The following is a 20,023-nucleotide window of genomic DNA, read 5'->3' on the forward strand; positions in this document are numbered from 1 at the left end:
TTAAATTAAATCTTACTGATTATACTGGATAAATCCCAATTAGCTGAGTTTGAAATATCCACACTGAAGTTATGTTTAGAGGTTTTAATTACATTTCTGTTTGCATCTAATTTGCTTTGTAACTACTCAATGAAGGCCTACTCTATATTATGATACAGATAAACAGCAAACTCCTAACTTAATCTAACACACAAAATCTAAACATTGCTGCATTATGCATTTATAAAAAATGAAAAGATTTATTTAGATTTCTTAGACAAATGTGTGACAGAACCCTGAATGCCTCTGTGTGTGCGTGTATTAGAATATATACGTCAGCTATATATGTACATATCTATATATAACAGAAGAATATAAAAGAAAGGAGGATGCACAATCCCTTTTCTAATTCTGAATCAGCCTTCATCACTGCTTTACTATGTGACTGGGACAAGCTAATTATGAGACCATTTGAATTTGCCCTCTAAATGAAACTACTGAAAAGGCTGCTGGAGTAAGATCAGGAGCAAGGGCTCAGTGATGCTGTGTTGTGAGTAGCAACTTGCAACATGAGTGTAAGGAACTCATGTCCCACATTCAGTCTGCTGTGCTGGAGCACAAGCATATAGATGTAGAAAAATACTGAACGCACAGATTCTGAAGCCCAGTTTTACAGTGAAACATGAGGATGCTGCTCAGTTACAAATGAAAGGGTGAGACATGGAGAGTTGGCTCTAGAAGAGATATCAGATAGTAAAAATGAAGATGAAGTCTCTGGAAATAACTTAGTAGAGTGACAACCATACAGCCCCAAAGATAGAATTTGCTTGAGAGTACCACTGACTAATTGTTAGCTGCAGGGGAAAGAGATGCATAAATGCCATGGGAGGTATAAAAAGGGTAAGAAATTCTGAGGAGGCATGGTGACAGCAAGAACAGTCTCGATAGCAGATCATGTGGAGGAAAAAGAAGGCAAACTGGCAGGAATAGACTAAGCCTATGTGGAATAGTAATAAAAGCTGGAGTAAAAGTAATGCATCAGACTCTTTAAATATCCAGTAGGCAGACATGTTTAATAATGGCAGATCTTGGGATGGCCAATTAGCCCTGAAAAAAAGATATTTAATTTGGGGATAACATCTGCTGTAGAACAGGTACCAATCAGAAGTTAAAAAAATAAGGCCTTTAGGGAATACAACTTGAAGGAATTTTAGGCCAGTATTTGAGCCATTAGTGTATAATGTAAACAAGTGCACATGGTATCAGAGTAACAAAGAAGGAGTCACATTACAACTAGGAGGCAAATCATTGTCAAGACTTTGTACATTAAATATATTAAAAAATATAAAAGTTGAACTAATTAATGTGCTCCATTATATTTCAAATTCATTTCAGTTAAATATTTAGACATTAATATAACTTATGTAAGAGTGTGTGCTTGTATAACTGAAGTTATAATCTACAAGCAAAAAGGAGAGAGGACAGAAGATTCTGCTCCCAGTTCTAATTATGTTCTTTGGAAATGAAATGTCCTGATGTTATGTATTCTGCAAGGACACATGATTTGTATCTATTTTCAGCAAACAACTTCTCACATGGTGGCCTAAATATAGGCCAGTCATGAACTTTAAATAATGTCTCAGGAAGGGTATTAACCTCTTTCTTGCATTCTAAGTTTGTTCCACTGTTGTAAGTATTGATATTATGAAGAATGTGTATGGTGTTAGAGAATGGCAAAGCAAGCTACATACACCTCCAGTTCTGCTCAGCAGGTCTACAGATGTCATTGCCTCTTAATTCCATTCAAGGTCTGTTATATATTAAGCCATCCACACATAATATTGGCAGCATTTCTCTATCTCTCTGTAGCAAATCTATTTTGTGCCAGATGCTAAAAAGCGTGAACTATTTTATTTCCAGCCTCTACTGATAAGAGACTTTCTACTCTTGATGAAATGTGGATGATTAAGAAAACACCAGCTTTCATAAATATCCAAGTGTTAATACAATATCTAGCAATGAGTGATACAAGTTGCTAGATTTTTGTTTCAAGGACTGTGTATGCCTGTACTAACCAATGTATTTCCCAAATAATCTCTTGTCCAACTCCCACAGCATAATGCTCTCATCAGGTATGTTTTTCAAATGATTCTAAGTAGTTATAGGTAGTGGAATGAAGCTGGGTTAATTAGCATTGATAATATACAACTGTGGGTTGGCTTCAGGGGTGGTGGGTTGGTTGATGTAGATAAGGTGCAGCTGTGGCTGGTTAAGTGGTTGAGAACCAGTGAAGAGAGAGCAGCCGAGGAAAAAGTAAGAGAAGAGAGAACACACAACCTGAATGAGGTGAGGAGAAGGTAGTAGAGGGACTGTATGAAGTGTATGCTGGTATGAGATGGTAAAAGACCTTGTTACAGCCAGCTAGTATTGAGAGTGCTGTGACAGTTCTACTATTTTCTTAGTTTTTTTAGTACATACAGATCTATCTTTGCTTCCTGATTCTCAATTTAGTGCAAGAAAAAATTTCTCACTATGAAATGAACTTTTTAAATACATGTAAGTGACATTCACAAGATCTCAGAAATAAATATTAAATAGTTTTCAGTTACGCAGTTATCTAATGACTAGCTGAAACAACCCAGGCTAAAATTAAAACTGTTAATTACAAAGAATGTGACTTTTTTTTTTTTACAGTATATATAATCACATAAGTATTTATTTTATCTACAAAATAGTTTAGCCTTCTAGCAAGGCACCATCCATTGCTTCAAATGTACTACAGTGATCAGAGCACACAAAGGTGCACTGATCAGCTCATAAAACTTGCAATTGTATGTGCTTTAGACACCTTTTTAGTATCCTCTCTACCAGTCACAGGGGTTTTTTTGCTTTTTTGCAAAGGAGGGAAAAATGGATTTATTCACAAGAAAATTAACAAACATAGACTCTGCAGAACAATCTGGGAGATGAAAATCCTCTTGGGGAAACTCCTTCCAAGTCAGTGCTCTACTCCTACTGAAACTGGCTAAGGATCCAGTGCTACCACCGAGCAAGACTGTCAAGGTATCACAAAATAGACAGAGCCAACAGATAAAAACAATTACCTTGAACTCAGTCCAGGAGCTACCGGGAAGTCTGTAACTGTACTCACAGTGTCATAATCTACATTTTGCACTAGCTTTTAACTCCATTCATCTCTAACAGTCTTGCACAACAGTAGTTTAGTTCCCAAGGTGAAGATTCTTGTTAATCACTATAAATATCAAACACTATGTTCCTCCAGTGTTAGACACATCTCTAAATTAAACAACACCCTGTGCATCCAAATCATGCTATATTTCATTATCTCTCCATCTATAAGTCATTTCAAGCACTAATATAGGACACAGACAAGCCCACTGAAATATTAGAAGAACAGCTTATGAATAAACAAAAATATTTTTTGCAATTTCCCATTTCCATTTAATCTCTTGCATAAAGACTCTTCATCAAAAGAGGGCTTTATATGGATATTACATTTTCAAAAGATTATTTTGCAACTGAGGAGGACACCCCCAATTTTTCAGGTAGTAAGACATCAGAAAAATTATTCCACATTTGGCTAGCTTGCAAGACAATTTTTGAAGAAAATATTATTAGCATTTGCTTACTGTATTTGCTAGATAACACCAATAGTCCAAAACTAGTTTAGACAGATTTTTGTGCTGCTTTCAAAAAAAGGCACTTTGCTTTCAAAAAAAGGCACTTTTTTTTCTTGTTCAAGTGGCACTAGGAAAAAAGCAAAACAAAGATCTAGCATTGCTATGATGTGCAGAGTATCTCCCACAGCTTTAACAAGATTTACCTTCTTAAATCACCAGTTTACCAACTGGAAAATAAGTCCATAACTGTGCATTCAGAAAGCATTTTATGCTTTGTTGTTTTTCATTCTCCTTGTCTTGCCTTTAGGATCACATGCTTTTAAAAGGAAACTCCAAATTTATGCATGGGAAAAACTGTGTACCCTTCTGTATGCTGTTACTACTATTCCTAGTGTATAGCTGAGTGCATAAAAATATGCACATGCATTTGCTTCTACATCAAACAGTTCATGACATATTTATCTCTTGCTGGTGGTAAGTCACAACACTAATCTTTATTTGTGTTGACTTTCATGGATGCTGGCACATTTAAAGGGTGCCCACTCAACACAGAAACTTGTGTATTACATGACCCCCAAAGCACTTTTACCAATTCCAAATATGCTTCAAAAGACTTTATCCTGTTTCTGGATCCAGAATTTAAATTCCACATTGGAAACTGAAGGAAAAGAAGTTCCTTCTCACCACCTCCAAGGATGAGATTTACAGGAAAGAGACATGGGCATATCCATACCACGTATTCCTGTCTTGTCTGCACTGGTGTTTCTACTGGGATCAGGACTGCATCCTGCTCTCTGCTTCCCCTCTTCCCTTTCCCATGCTCCCCTTATGCAATAACTCTTTACTGCAGAAGCCCACAAGTGGAAAATGGAGAACAATGACAGGTAGCAGAGTGCTTTCTTGTAGCCAAATCCTGCATCTCCTAATCTTGAGTTAAAACAGAGCATGCAGTTTCCAGCCTTGCATCAAGAATTTTCATTTATTTTTAATTTATCTTCAATTGTTCTCTAAAGGGTTCAGAGGAACATGTGTTAACTTTTACTGTTTTAATGTAAAGGACACATAATTTGGTTTTAGCTGAGTAAACTAAAACTTTCCAAATCCTACTAGAGAGAACACTAGCCAAACCAAAGCAAGCACAGTGTTAAAAGAATGTGATTTCATAAGGAAAATTAACTCAGAAGTCTTCTGAAGTAATTTGTTATTACTTTAAACCTCCTAAAAATCTGCAACTCCATTTAAAATTGCAATAGCATATTCAGACCTAATAAGAATGATCATGCTGTGGTAAGCATCGTCTAATATGTAGTAACTTTTCCTGGCTTTCAGCAGAAGCTACATGAAAAAAAAGTAAAAAATGCCTGTCGCTTCATCTGCTGCTCCTAAAGTACCTGGGTATCAGCTAGCTGAACAATCCTTCACTCCATTAAAAACTGAGACATGACAGACACTTGGAAGCATGGTCTGAATGGACTGAATGAGGCAAAGGTGAGAAATTCTCCTCTGCAGGACAGCACTCGTTACATTAGCTGCTATTGTCTCAATACACTGGACCTGGTGCCCAAGAAAACCTTTCTGCTTCGGCTCTTCAGAACAGCAGTTCAGACTGGAGCAGGCACAGACTGGACTTATTTTTCTATAATGGGCTTTGACATCTCTCACAGCATATAGTATGCATCTAAATAGTCTAGTACTTTTCTCAAACAATCTACTGTTTTATGAAAGAAAACTACTGTGCTAAGATGTGGGGATTTGATTTGGATTAGTTATTTGAAGAGCTCACGAAAGAACTGTCATGTCTGAAATATTTATTAAACAATTATGAAAAAGGAATTTTGTAGGTGCAAGCCTGTTCATAATTACTAAGAACTGCTGGTGCATTATTATCTGTATGATTGGAAGCAGTTAGATCTTGGACTTGACAAAGCATGTCTCAGCTCAGGACAGATTTGCTAACAAAGCATGTCAAACAGAGAAGGGACTCTGATAAAAGTTTCTAGAATATGTGCAACAGTGATGAAAGTGGTTGGCAATTCAAAAGCTGTGTCTCAAAAACTGAGGAGAAAACACACTCCCCATAGTTCAGGAAATTAAACTACATTGTCTTAGGTCCCTGGGAAACAGATTTGAGTGTGCACAGTTACCATGTCACACAGCTGGTGGGGTTGAGCATCTTAAAACACAATAATCCAATCATCTGGTGATTGTCTGCCCATTTCTAACATTAAAATGTCCCATTCATTGCTATTTTTAATCTTTAAAACTTAATTATAGTCCTTTCTAAGAAGTTTTCAGGGATTTGCTCAAGCCTTGTATACTTAGACAATTATTTGGACATACCTTACACAGATCTTTGAAAAATAGCAATACTTTTTTTTTTTTTTTGCATTTGTCCAATAAATAATGCTGTGGTATATCAGTATTTATTTTGCAAGACTGATGTGCTGCATAATTAATTCATGACTTCAGTACTCCAAAGTATGAACTAAAGTAATGTTTTATCTATGTCTGTGTGAAAAAAACATTTAATGCACTGAAGAGGTATTCACTCTGTCCATATAGCTATATAAAGAGATACTTAAATGAGTTCCTGCATGACTACATTTATAATTCTGATGCATTTTCCCTAGTTCTGCCATTTAAGCTTCATACCAAGGTTCACTGCATATAAAAATGCACAGTGGATTATAATGAAACAATTACCTCTGTCTTTTATGAATCTAAATTTATGGACATAAGTTGTTATGGAAGCAAAATGTTTGAAATCTCCAATAATTTAATATTGACTCTGATACTTTATTGTTTTTTTAATAAAAACATTTTATTTTCTACTATAATTTTAATGTTTGATGGCCTGATGGCCTGTATCCAAAAATCAGAATGATTACACTATTGAAAAGGATTGAAGCTTACTATGCTCTAACCACACCACATTTTGGCCTCATACTATTAACTCCAGAGATATTTCATCCTTTGCTCATGGGATTATAGCATAGTCTAAATCATAATCTAATGTTTTGTGATATATAAAGATAAATATGAAATAGAAGGAAAGATATTACAAAAGGAAGTAAGTTTTAATGAGAAAAAGGAGAATATTAACAACTGGGAAGAATAGTGAAGTTACCAAATTGATGATAATTAAAATTGATTTTGAAAGGACCAAATACTTTCTCTAAAAATATACTCAATTTGTCTACATGTACCAAACTGATCTGGTTTTAGTCTTGTTTTCACTTATATACAATTACTATTATAAAATTATATATCCAGTAACAGAAGATTTCCATTATTTTGTATGAGAGTTACCTCCCTTGCAAGAACTGTCACAAAATGCAACTCAAAGAAACACTAAGCACTGTGCAGGATCTTTTTCAGAATCTTACACCTGACTCATTAGACTGTAATAGGTATGGGAACAAAAAGGGCCAAGAACTTCATACAGTTCTGCTCAATTTCATAAATGGCACTGTGTAAAGATGAAGCAGCTTGTTAAAAAGAAATTAAAAGGGACTTCTTATGGGCTGGTTGGAAATTACGGATGGAGAGCAATGTTAAGTGATACACATAGGCAAATGCAAATAAAGTAATGTATCCATTACCTCTTAGAGTTAGCTCTTACAGTTATAATAAAAACAAAAAAGTAAGCTTAGTGGTTGGCAGCTATTAAAAAACCAAATTAATGTTAGGAATTATTAGGAAAGGAATTATTCATATTATTATAACATCATTATACTGGGTGCAGATCTGGTACTCTCATCTCTAAAAGGCTATAGTAGAGTCAGGAAAAAAAATTGAGAATGGAAAGAAGGATGATCATGGAGGTGAGCTGGCTTCCATGTAAGGAAGAATTAAGTAGAATAGGTCTTTCTACCCTCAAAAGATACAATTTAAGAATGTTCTCATAGAAGTCTATAAAAATCATAACCAGCATGTAAAGGGTAGGTAGGAATTGACTGTACGATCACATTTGCCACAAGAATTAATGGCCATCAAAACCAAAAAACTGGGAGCCAGGTTCAGGCCCAAGACAAGGAGGTGGTACTTCACGAAGTGGGGTACAGGTCTGTGCTCCTTGCCAAAGTATGTTGTGATTGCAGAAAGATTATGTGGATCCAAGAGGAGTGTAAATAAGTAATTGTAAGAGATTTGTATTAAGGATTACTCAATAGACAAATCAAATCAGTCTCAGAGGATTCCTTGAACTGAAAGTAGTTGGAGTCTAGGAAGAAAGAAATACCATACTTACCCTGTTCTTCTCTGGGTGTCCACCTGCAGGCATTGCAGGGGAGGCTAGTGGCTTAGATGAATGACAGAGCTGAGCCAGTTTGACATTTCTTACACTCTGTTCTTAGATGAAACTGCTTATGTATATGTCTTTTAACTTTTGTAATTCAGGTGTCCTTTTAGAAGAGTTTTCTCTTAGCTGTGTTCATTGTTTTTGGGGGTTTTTTTCTTGTCTGTACCATCTCCTCTTCGTGTCATGACAGTTACAAAAAACAATTTTGGGATTAGGGCCTTCTGATGCCAGATGATGTTCAAGCACATAGGTGGCAAGAACTTTGAATTAAAAAATGTAAACTCTGGAAAACTTCACAAGAATCTCTGTCTGCCAAAGAACCAAAGACGATATTTATGTATCTAATTGCTACCAATTGCTAATTACTACCTCAAGAAATGAGGGAGATATAGTTAACTGCAAATACTATGAAAGGCAGAATTTAACTCACATGTCAACTGCTGTTTGAAGATGTAGCCTTTTTTCTAAGCTAGTCAGCTAGGCTTTCTTTACAGTGAGAGAGAGTGTGTATGTGGCAGGTTGTGCCAGTTTTGGCTGGGGTAGAGTTAATTTTCTACATAGTAGCCTGTATGGGGCTATGGTTTGGATTTGTGCTGGAAACAGTGTTGATAATACAGGGATGTTTTAGCTACTGCTGAGCAGTGCTTACACACAGTCAAGGCCTTTTCTGCTCCTCACACCATCCCACCAGCAACTAGGTTGGAGGTGCACAAAAATTTGGAAGGGGACACAGTTGGGAAAGCTGACCCACACTGACCAAATATATATTACATACCCTACCAAACTGCTCATACTGAAGCAGTAGCTAAAATATAATTTAAAACTTAAACTAAGCAAACATCCAAGTCATGTTTTCAGGGTACAGTGCGTGAGTTGCAGCCAGAATTTGAACAGATTAATTGGGAAACCTGTTCTGGCATTGCCACTGTCCAGTTCTTACCTTTTTTTAAAAAAAAACCCAACTTTTTCTGGAACAACTACTGTGTTGTCATCAGGGCAGTGTACAAGCTGACTGTAGCTCCTGAGGAATGCTCTCTACTGAGTAAATTATTTTTAAAAAATATAAAACAGAAAACAAAGAAAACACACTAAATACAGCATGATCATAGCAAAATCAGAAGCCGCTCCTTCAGTGAAATTCTAGTCTTACTTCATGGTTTTAGTGCCTCATTAATTTTTTAAAATTTTCCATGCTTGATCTCTCCCCTGAAGTGCTTTCTGATTTTTATGCTTAACCAAATTTGCCTTCTTGCTCTTAAGCAATGAGAAAAAAGGGAGGGGAAGAAAGAAGGAAAAAAGGAGGGAGGAGGAAGGAAAAGACAGATAATTTATTTATTGGTTTGTTTGTTTGTTTGCAGTGGAAGGGTATTAGGCTTCATTTATGGAGAAATGCTTTACTTGAAAGCAGAAGTAGATGAAACTGTTTCTGTTGTCTGTGACTGATGAGTCTGTATATGCACCTGTTTTTTTAACAAAACAAAAGCTCCATACTGGTCAAGATTCATGGTTTGACTGTCACTGTACTCTAGGAATATGTTCCACACTTTTCCTGTCCTATATGATATATTTTTATAATGCATTCTCCTCTTGACATTTCAAAATATACCAAAGGGAGCTGCAGGGTAAATTGGCAGAGGCAGCGCAGAAGCCAGAGCCTTCCACCTGCCCTCCAAAACACTTACAAATCCACAATATAATGAAAAGACTCAACCTACATCTATGTTAGGGTATTAAATGGGTCCAGGCATTGGAATTCAGTCATCTGTACTGTTAAATTGTCAGACCATGTAATTTTGGGTACCGTTCCCCATTACCAGTTGGCATTTTGTAAGGAGAGAGACCACTTTCAGACTATAATAACACAGATGTGGCCTCAGAGCCCATGAAAAGGCATAGCATCGTTTCTTTTAACTTGAATATGCCAACTGAAAACAGTCAGATTTATATTCTGAATAAGCAGCTACCTCTGTTAGAGTAAGATGAATGCTGCCTTTCTTCCACACCAAGCATCTTGCCAAAAAAAATTCCAACTGCTTCCACACAAAACATAACATTTTAAAAAAACAAAACTGGAGTACAAAAGTAGAGTTTTAACAAAAGATATTTTTTAATGGTTTGTATGTCATATTCCAGCTTCCTCACTTGTAAAGACCATCTTAATCAAGGATGCTACTTCACAGAATGAAACAGAGGAGCTCTCCCTTCATTGATGGCTTTCAGTGGTTTCATCCACACAGATATCTGGTTAACATGTAGGGAGAACAGAAAAAACCTTTCACCCAGGACCGTTCTAGTCTAGCCACTCTATTTTAAAGAATGGCAGAAGACCATGAGTTTCTCTTAACACTTAAGGACAGGATTTTATTCTTTGACATCCTTGTGTGGCAGTGACTCCGACAGACTGGCTCAGAATAGTGTGTTTATTTCTTTGTATTGATCTAATACAAAATTTATTCTCCTGGTTGTTTATTGACTAGGTAGATGGTCAAATGAGATTAAATGTTACAGAAAAGAATCAGAAAGAGCATTTCAACACAGAAAGATCAGAGACATTAAAGTTTTCCATATTATGAAGAAATACTTGAACACTTACCTCCCTAAGGGGATCATTGAGCTCATTGAGAATGTTTTCTTCATCAAAGATCTTGCCTTGGTAGCGGTGCTCATAGTAATCATGGATCTTCTGGCGCATTTCAGCAGGTAACTTGTGGAATGACATATACTGTTCCACTTGTTTGTACTGTCAGGACAATAAAAGGAAGAGTCAGAAAAAAAACATCCACTTTTTTACTATCTAAAGGCACCTACAAAATGAAAATTCATTCATGTATCCACTTAAGCTTTATATATTTTATAAAGATAGCATTTTATACATGTCAGAGGACCTTCACAGAAATATTAGTTAATTTAGTATTACTGTTGCTCACATAACAGCACAACAACTGAAAATTATGGAAACTGCCTTTAGTGGTGATGCTAATATCCACATTACTTTATAAGTTTTAGAAGCCAAGCCCTCACACACTTGTCACGTGTTCCCTAAATTCCCAGCTATATAGAACTTGTGAAACTACATCAACACCATTTTTAGCTCATTCCATGCAGCAGACAGGGATACTGTATACAGTGTATATCTACTTCTCTAGTGCTGCATTTGGAGAGAGTTTAAGGTGTGGAATTTCAGAAACTGGATATGCTGTATTAATATGCAACATATTAATGTGTACACTTATATGGCGACTGAAGAAAAAAGTTAAAATCTGTGGAGATAATGATGTAGAAAACATTCCTCAGGAGGAATAAAGAGAAGAGAGAAGTGAACTGGAAAAATAGGCATGGCATCATAGATGCCAGGACCCAGGAGACTCAGAGGACCTCACTCAATTTACCTTGTGCATTTAGTTTCCTTGTTTCTACTAGTCTTTTGCCCCATCTTCTTTTGCTTTCCTTCTTCAGAAGCTGTTTTGGATAGCATAATTTTCAGAAAAGAACATCCTGAACTAACAGAGTTGTATTGTATGAAACTGTATGATACATCTGAGACCCACAAAATGGAGTTGCCTAAACCACAAATGGACAAGTACCACCTGACCAAGACTTTTGCCTCTCTGACCCCCCCAGCTATGTCTCAGTTGAAAAGGGTAAGGTACTGAGACAAAGAAGGAGAAAACCCCTCCCAGGCTTACAGGTGAGTTAAAACTTGGCAGAAATTCAGTTTCCTTATACAAAGACTCCTCATTTATTTTTTCTTCATTTTTTTCATGCTGAATTAGGCGATTTTAACTGTTTTCAATGAAAAAAGCCAATGAAGTCTTAATTAGGATCAACATCTCTGTAGAGCAATTAAATTAATTTATAATGTACATGTACTCCTTATGAACTGTAGCACATATCTTTTAACTTGTATAATTGAAGGCTGCTCCATCCTCTGGAACTTAAATTAGTTTTTGCTTTCCAAAGTGGAAAAAGTTTAGATGAGGCCATGTGTACAACATGCATTCCCTAAATAAGAAGAAAGTAATTTTGCATGGGACTTTAACAATGTATGATGAATATGTAGGTCTAATTTAACCTCTGTACAGCTATTTTGCACATCTGAAGCAAGAATTCTTTACCTCCATCCTTTAGAAGTGAGATTTAAATTTGCATGCTCATCATTGGTTTCTGCTCAGAGAAGAAATGTGTCCATATATTCTAGGTATGAATCAGAGCTCTGGGTCACTAGAAGACAGACATGCTCTAGCATAAACAAGGTATCGCTTCTAAAATTACCCTACTAATCAGTTGCAGCTAATCTAGGCATGGATTTACTTGGAGGCAAGGGATATGAGATTGCCCAGTGCTCTATGTATCTCACCAAGGTGGTCACAGTCCAAGCTGCTGTGCAGTGCTCTAGCTTTTCTGTAGCAAAGCCAAAGAAAAGATGCTGCACTATGCAATTTCCTCTTTGTGTTTGTGTCCAGCCCTCCATCACTGTGGTCTCATGTAAGAAGGACATGTAAAACATGTTGTCATAGCACACATGAACAGGAAAAGGACTTCACTATGCTCCCTAGCACAGGGGCTGCACTCCTCCACTCAATCTTATTTGCATACAAATGTGCTTGAGCATCACTAATATAGAATAATCCTTGCTAATAAAAAAAAATGTATATTAATTTGAGATATGTAGGGTATAATGGAAGAGAGTTGCAAAGGACTTTTATACCAGAATAACCTTGAAGAGAACATTTATGCTAAAAGAAATTTGTTTTGCCAGCAATTTACACTGCTCCCTTTCATTAATGCTATTATTTTAATAGGTGCTTTCTCCCACACAAGCTAGTTCTTTTCTCTACCAAGAATTATGCGTACACATTAGAATTTTAGGGAAACAGAAAAATAAAACTAGTAGGAAACTAGTGTTTATCACTGGTGTATTGCAAAATGTTTCCAAATTAATAACATAGAATAACAGGGACAGCTGCATATTATCAACATTTTTAAAAAAAACACAACATCTAGGAAGTTAGTGTCTCCCACAATTCCCAGAAATATTTAACCATCTTAAATACCACCAAGGTCTCTTTCCATATAAAAATATCTGATCATATGAGTGCACAGTATACTATCACTATCACTCTGTAATAAATCTTTTCCTAATCTTTCTCAGTGTGATTTTGACTTACATTCCATGTTATTCATGATACTACTACTCCCTTCTTGAAATTCTGTCATAACATTCATGTGAAGTGTTCCCTCAAAACTTTTTAACTTATTTTCTTCAGCAACTGATATCTTTCACTAATTCAGTCTAAGTCATGATGGCTTTTTTATTTCTATAATATTGTTCCAGATCAGAAAAGCATGTTTGTTTTTTTCAGCTTGCTATATGTTACTGAAAATATTGAAGGTTTGCCAGATTAGTTGTTACTGTGGTGTGTCACATGCCAGCTGCAAAAAAGAATGCTAAAACAAAGATACAGAGAGAAAAATTAATATGGTCTTGTTCATTTTGTGTAAAAAACACTATTTTTTCCAAGTTAATTTTGAAGAATAGCTTCTCTTTGCATACGACATTTATCAGTAGTGGTTAGAAATGGAGGCATTTTTTACTTTTACATAATTTACTGTTATTTGTTAGTTGTTTTTCCCTCATGAAAACAATGCAAATAAATTCAGGAGAAATTAATTACTTTCTGGGAAAAAAATTACATTTTAAGAGGTTTAAAAATTCTCACTACCACTATAAATCCTGTCATGGTTTAACCTCGGCTAGTAATTAAACACTACACAGCCACTTGCTCACTCCCCCCTCACCCAGAGGGATGGGGAGGAGAATTGGAAAGGAATACAAAATTCAAGGGTTGATATAAGAGCAATTTAATAAGTGAAAAGAAAAAAAAAAACACCAAAAGAACAATAGTAATGACAACAATAACAGTTATAATGAAAAGGAGGGAGCAGGGAAGGAATGAAATCTAAAGGGAAGGGAGGAAAGAAAACAAGTGATACACAACACAATTGCTCACCACCCGTTGACTGATGCCCTGCCAGTCACTGAGCAATGATCAGCAGGCCCCAGCCAACACACACACACACACACACACCCCGCCAAGCTTATACACTGAGCATGATGTCCCATGGTATGGAATATCTCTTTGGCTGGTTCAGGTAAGCTGACCTGGCTGTGTCCCCTCCCAATTTCTTGTGCCCCTCCAGCCTTCTTGCTGGCAAGGCATGAGAAAATAGAAAGGTCCTTGACTTAGTATAAACATTACCCAGCAACAACTAAAAACATCAGTGTGTTATCAACACTGTTCTCACACCAGAGTCAAACCACAGCACTGCACTACCTACGAAGAAGAAAACCAAGTCTATCCCAGCCAAAACCAGGAGAGTATCCACCCCTTATTCCATACCATTTACATCATGCTACATTTTCCAATACATCATCATCACCTCTCCTGTCCTTTAACATAAATACATAGATATCATTCCCTTAGTCTATGGACCATCCCTCTAAAGTCCATTGAGTTTATTTAGTCCATGATGTCGGGCTCCATCTGTTGTAACAGTCTTTCTGGGCAGGGAAGATGGTATGAGGTGTTGGATTGTTGCATGTTGAAGCCAGTTCTGATTCTATTATGGCTGCTCTAATCTGGTTTCACCAGTCAATCTTCGTTGGTGAGGCAGTTAAAGAGGAGGCAGGTTCAAATCTTCAAATCCAAAGTGGTAGAAATGGGCGTCACAGGATACCCAGTACTAACAGGCACATAGAAGTGACAATGTACAATACTGTGTAACAGTTAACATCACACAACTCAATTCATTGGCTGTTTTCACCCAAAATCAAATCCCCTTGAAGCACACATTGAACTTCCCCATTTTCCCCATATTCCCCCATCACCCACCAAGTGCTCCCAGGTTCCTGAGCAAAAGCAGTCCCAACAAATGGATTTGCCTTTGCCTGAGGCAGGAATGACCCAGACTGTTTTCCCAAGCATATTTTTAAGGTGCACTACAGAACTTTATCCCCCTCTACAGTACGTAAAAGCTTTGACTGCGCAATACCAGCTCGAGTAGCAGATCCTCTGGTATTAACCAACCAGGTAGCCTTTGCTAAATGTGTATCCCAATGTTTGAAAGTTTCACCACCCATTGCTTTCAGCATAGTCTTTAACAGTCCGTTACACCGTTCAATTTTCCCAGGGGCTGATGCATGATAGGGAATGTGATATACCCACTCAATGCCATGCTGTTTGGCCCAAGTGTCTATGAGACTGTTTCAGAAATGAGTTCCGTTGTCTGATTCAATTCTTTCTGGGGTGCCATGTCACTACATGACCTGTCTTTCAAGGCCTAGGATAGTGTTCTGGCCTGCAGCATGGGGCACAGGATATGTTTCCAGCCATCTGATGCTTGCTTCCACCATTGTAAGCACATGTCACTTGACTTGGCAGATCTCTTGAAGTATAATATAATCAATCTCCAAGCCTCACCATATTTATATTTCAGCCATTTTTCTCCATACCAAAGAGGCTTTAACTGTTTGGCTTGCTTAACTGCAGCGCATGTTTCACATTCATGGATTACCTGTCCATGTTTAAGTCCACACCTTGATCTCAGGCCCATCTATATGTTGCATCTTGTCCCTTGATGGCCTGAAGTGTCATGGGCCCACCGAGCTATAAATAATTCACCTTTATGTTGCCAATCCAAATCTTCCTGAGCCAATTCAGTCTTAGAAGCCTGATCTACCTGCTGGTTGTTTAAATGTTCTTCAGTGGCCCAACTCTTGGGTACATGAGCATCTACATGACGTACCTTCACAACCAGGTTCTCCACCCAAGCAGTGTGGTTTACCTCTGTATTGCCAATTACTTTGCATCCGTTGCTTCAACCACCCCCACAGGACATCCATGAATCAGTACAGAGGTAAAGTGTTGGCCACCTTTCTCATTCAGCAACATCTAAAGCCAGCTGGATAGCTTTCACTTCTGCAAACTGACTTGATTCACCTTCTCCTTCAGCAGTTTCTGCAACTTGTTGTAGGGGACCTCATACAGCCACCTTCCACCTCCGATGCTTTCCTACAATATGGAAGGACCCATCAGTACACAATGTGGATAACTGGCTAGCTGAAAAGGGTCACATAGACATAGTCCAGCTGGCTGGACAAAAATGCACATCGCTCTCAGCTTATCTGAAGTAAAGCAAAATACACTGTCTTTGGCTGTCCTTGTTACACAATAACAGGAAGATTTTGGTGGGAAAAGAATGTTGCAGGTGGGAACAGATAACTACAGAAGACAAACAAGGGGCGGGCTTGGTATTTAGGCAACTAACCAATAATGAGCTTAACTTTTGTAATATGTATGAGCTAATTATAAGAAGGCATAAAAGGTGACTGTAAGAGACAATAAATGAAGTCTGCTGATCACTCATATTGAGCGACTGTGTCTTCCCTCCGTCGCAACAAATGGCGCCCGAACAGGGACCCTAGAGAGGGCTGAACCTGCGAGCCACGGTTCGACGGAGATTCGGGTACCGGTCCTGAAAGCAGCGCAGGAGGCGGAAGGGCACAGTCCCCGCGCCCGGGAGCACCTACAGAGGGTCCCGCCGGCCACGCATCGCCGAAGTCTCGCAAAGGCTGCAACAGCGCTGACGAAGGTATGGAAAGACAAGCAGCGTACGATTCGCTCATATGCTTTTTAGAAAAGCGGAGCGTTCAGGACATAGATTGTAAAAAGGAATTACTCGGGTTATTAGCGTATGGGATAGCATCTGGGTCCCCCGCGGCAGCGGCGAGCGGCGGCGCGCAGCCCGGCAGGCCCCTTCCCGGCCGCGGTTTCTCTCCAAGGCGGCACCCTCCCGCTCCGATCGGCGCCATGGCGATGCAAGCGGCCAAGCGAGCTAACATCTGGCTGCCCCCAGAGGTCAATCGGATCCTTTATATTCGGAACCTGCCGTATAAAATCACAGCGGAGGAAATGTATGATATTTTTGGGAAATACGGACCTATTCGACAAGTCAGAGTTGGAAACACTCCTGAAACAAGTGGAACAGCTTAAGCTTCTCAAGGGAAAATACGGAATTGATTACAAACCCACCAAAAAAAAAAAAAAAAAAAAAAAAAAAGGTGCTTCAGATGTCCCCTACAAGAAACGGGTTTCTGCCTTGAACTAGCAAACATCTCTGTGTTTAAAAAGAAGTCTTTTTGCCTTGATGGAGATAATTTATTCTGTATTCTGTATTTATGCTGTATTCTGAATGTGGAAATTGGTTGGGACTAGGAGGCTGGCTTAAAGGCATTTTGCAAACGGGATTATTATTTTTGATCATTATTGTAATAATAGTTTTTTGATCAAAACCAGCCAAAATTATTTGTAAGCATTAGGCATATCTGAAGAGAATGCCTTTATTTGAATCAGCAGTTAAGGTGTAGTTTAGTCTGATGCTGTGGTTTTATCTGCTTCTGGTGAATTTTTGAAGTGATGAAATCAGAGATACAAGGTATACTAAGAGTTATGAGGTAATAAGGTAATAATCTAAGTAAGGGTGCTGTCTTTTATGTCTACAAGTGCAATATACTTTTATGTAGCAGAGAGAAACTTTAACAATAATGTTGCTTGAGCGAGATGTGCATGTGACAACTTGGGAAAGGGATATCACAGCTGGAGTGCAACAGTGTTTCTACGTCTGGCAGAGTGAAATCTTTCAAGACCTGAGTTTAGACAGTCTAAAATAAATTGTTAGTATTCAGAAAACCCATCTTAAGCCTCTTTTGCTTACATAGTGTTATGGAAGTCAACTGCTATTGTAGAGAATTAATGATTTTTTAATACATATTAACAAATACTACTATTTTAACTTGAGGCAGTTGAGTGAGAAATACTCACGTGTAGCATTTGAGGGAATGTCAGCATAAATCGCACTTACAGTAAGACTGCATTTTTAATTACCGTACTCGTTAAGATTCAATGATGCCATAAGGCTAAGGCCTTTTATCACAGATTGGTTCTGAACTAAAAGGTGTGTGCACATGTAGATATGCACATTTGTGTTATTTTCCTTAATTGGCTACAAAATAATATAATTAGGTTGGGGACTAGATCTTGGGAATTTGTCTATTATACTTCTGTTTGTTAAGGAACGTGCATAACACACAGCACCCATGTAGGCTTGGCTTGTGGCATAGTTGTCAAATTTAGCATAGACATTCAGACAGATAAGCAACGTACTCTTCTTGTGTGTATCACCTACAAGCCATTATGGCTTAGTGTGTAAATCTGTATGTAACTATTGAAAAATCCCCCTATGAATGTATATAGCTTAGAACTAATTTTTCCCCTTTGTTAATTCTTTGATATCAATGAGGTATTCTTCAGAAAATGTATGGACTGGTTGGTTGCATAAGGGCAGTTGTTATTTGGACAGAAAATTGTTAATGGTCAGGGATTTTCCACCAAAATATTTGCAAATATTCCTAGTCAAACATCAGTTTGGTTTCTTTTTGGGTTTTGAGCTTGCATTAGTCCATGTTCAGAACTTTAAAACTACCTTTGAATTTTTTAAACTTTTTATATCACTGGAACAGAAAGAGCATCTAAATTAAAGCTTCAAGCTAACTTTATTTTTCAAGTATTTCAGGAATTATACTTCTGAACTGAGATTTTATAAGTTGGCTGTGTATTTTCCTGTGTTAAAACGCTGTTATTGAAAATGGTCAACCAGGCCTATGTCGCCCAAAATAAAAACGGGGGAATTGTGGATAACTGGCTAGCTGAAAAAGTTCACATAGACATAGTCCAGCTGGCTGGACAAAAATGCACATCGCTCTCAGCTTATCTGAAGTAAAGCAAAATACACTGTCTTTGGCTGTCCTTGTTACACAATAACAGGAAGATTTTGGTGGGAAAAGAATGTTGCAGGTGGGAACAGATAACTACAGAAGACAAACAAGGGGCGGGCTTGGTATTTAGGCAACTAACCAATAATGAGCTTAACTTTTGTAATATGTATGAGCTAATTATAAGAAGGCATAAAAGGTGACTGTAAGGGACAATAAACGAAGTCTGCTGATCACTCATATTGAGTGACTGTGTCTTCCCTCCGTCGCGACAACACAAGGCATACTGCTTCTCATGTTCTGGCAGTTCATTATGCAGTGGAGCTTCAGCATGTGTCACCTCCTCCACTGATGACATTCCAAAATCTTTACCTTCTGGGCAGTCCATAATAATTTCCAAGATTCCTGGATGATTGGGATTTCCTATCCAAGCTCATTGTGTAATCAGCACAACGCACTTGCTCCATGTAGCATCAGTTGCATCCAGTCCAGCCCTGGTAACCAGGGCACCAGGAGAAGGGTCTATGCTTCATTACCAATCACCTCTGAAGCGGCTCGAACACCTTCATAAGCTGCCAATATCTCTTTTTCAGTTGGAGTATAGCAGGCCTCAGATCCTCTGTATCCTCTGCTCCAAAAGCGCAAGGGTCGACCTCCCATTTCCCCTGGTACTTTCTGCCAGAGGCTCCAGGTAGGGCCATTCTCCCTGGCTGTGGTGTACAGCACACTATTTACATCTTGCCTAGTCCACATTGGCCCAAGGCCTACTGCTTGAACTATCTCCCATTTAATTTTTTCAAAGACTTGTTATTGCTCAGTGCCCCATTTAAAATCATTCTTCTTTTGGGTCACATGATAATGAGGGATTATAATCATACTGTAGTTTGGAATGTGCATTCTCCAAAGTGTGGCGTATGAAGGCTTGGTGCAACCAGAGACACTTTATTGTACAGAGAAGCTCATATTTATATCTCTGAGCCTGGATACAAATTCCAGCTGTATGTACCACCGGGCTCAGGGTAGAAACCATTCATGCAGTCTCATAGCCATATATCACTACAAGCATGCAGACACCTTTTGACTACTAGATAACCATGTTTATCTTTCTTACTTTCCTTCAAAATACCCAGCTGTTCTCTCATCTCCTGCCAGATCAGACATTCTCCATCCTCCTCTCATACATCTCTCTTCAGACATTCTCTATCCTCCTCTCTCTTATCTCCTTTCAGTAATGACCAGACATTCTCCATCCTCCTCTCATACATCTCTCTT

The 20,023-nt window shown here is 38.1% G+C and overlaps 1 protein-coding gene across 1 annotated transcript in view; it reads right to left on the bottom strand.

Moving 5' to 3' along the window:
- The window catches only part of LOC130141878 (potassium/sodium hyperpolarization-activated cyclic nucleotide-gated channel 1-like), a 194,435-nt gene that overhangs the window by 40,433 nt on the left and 133,979 nt on the right, over positions 1–20,023 (bottom strand). The window contains exon 5 of the mRNA XM_056323145.1: positions 10,514–10,660. Within this exon, the coding sequence (XP_056179120.1) occupies positions 10,514–10,660 (147 nt within the window). The remainder of the gene's footprint in view (positions 1–10,513; positions 10,661–20,023) is intronic.

The sequence above is a fragment of the Falco biarmicus genome, chromosome W (assembly GCF_023638135.1).
Source record: "Falco biarmicus isolate bFalBia1 chromosome W, bFalBia1.pri, whole genome shotgun sequence".
In the NCBI taxonomy this organism is placed as follows: Eukaryota; Metazoa; Chordata; class Aves; order Falconiformes; family Falconidae; genus Falco; species Falco biarmicus.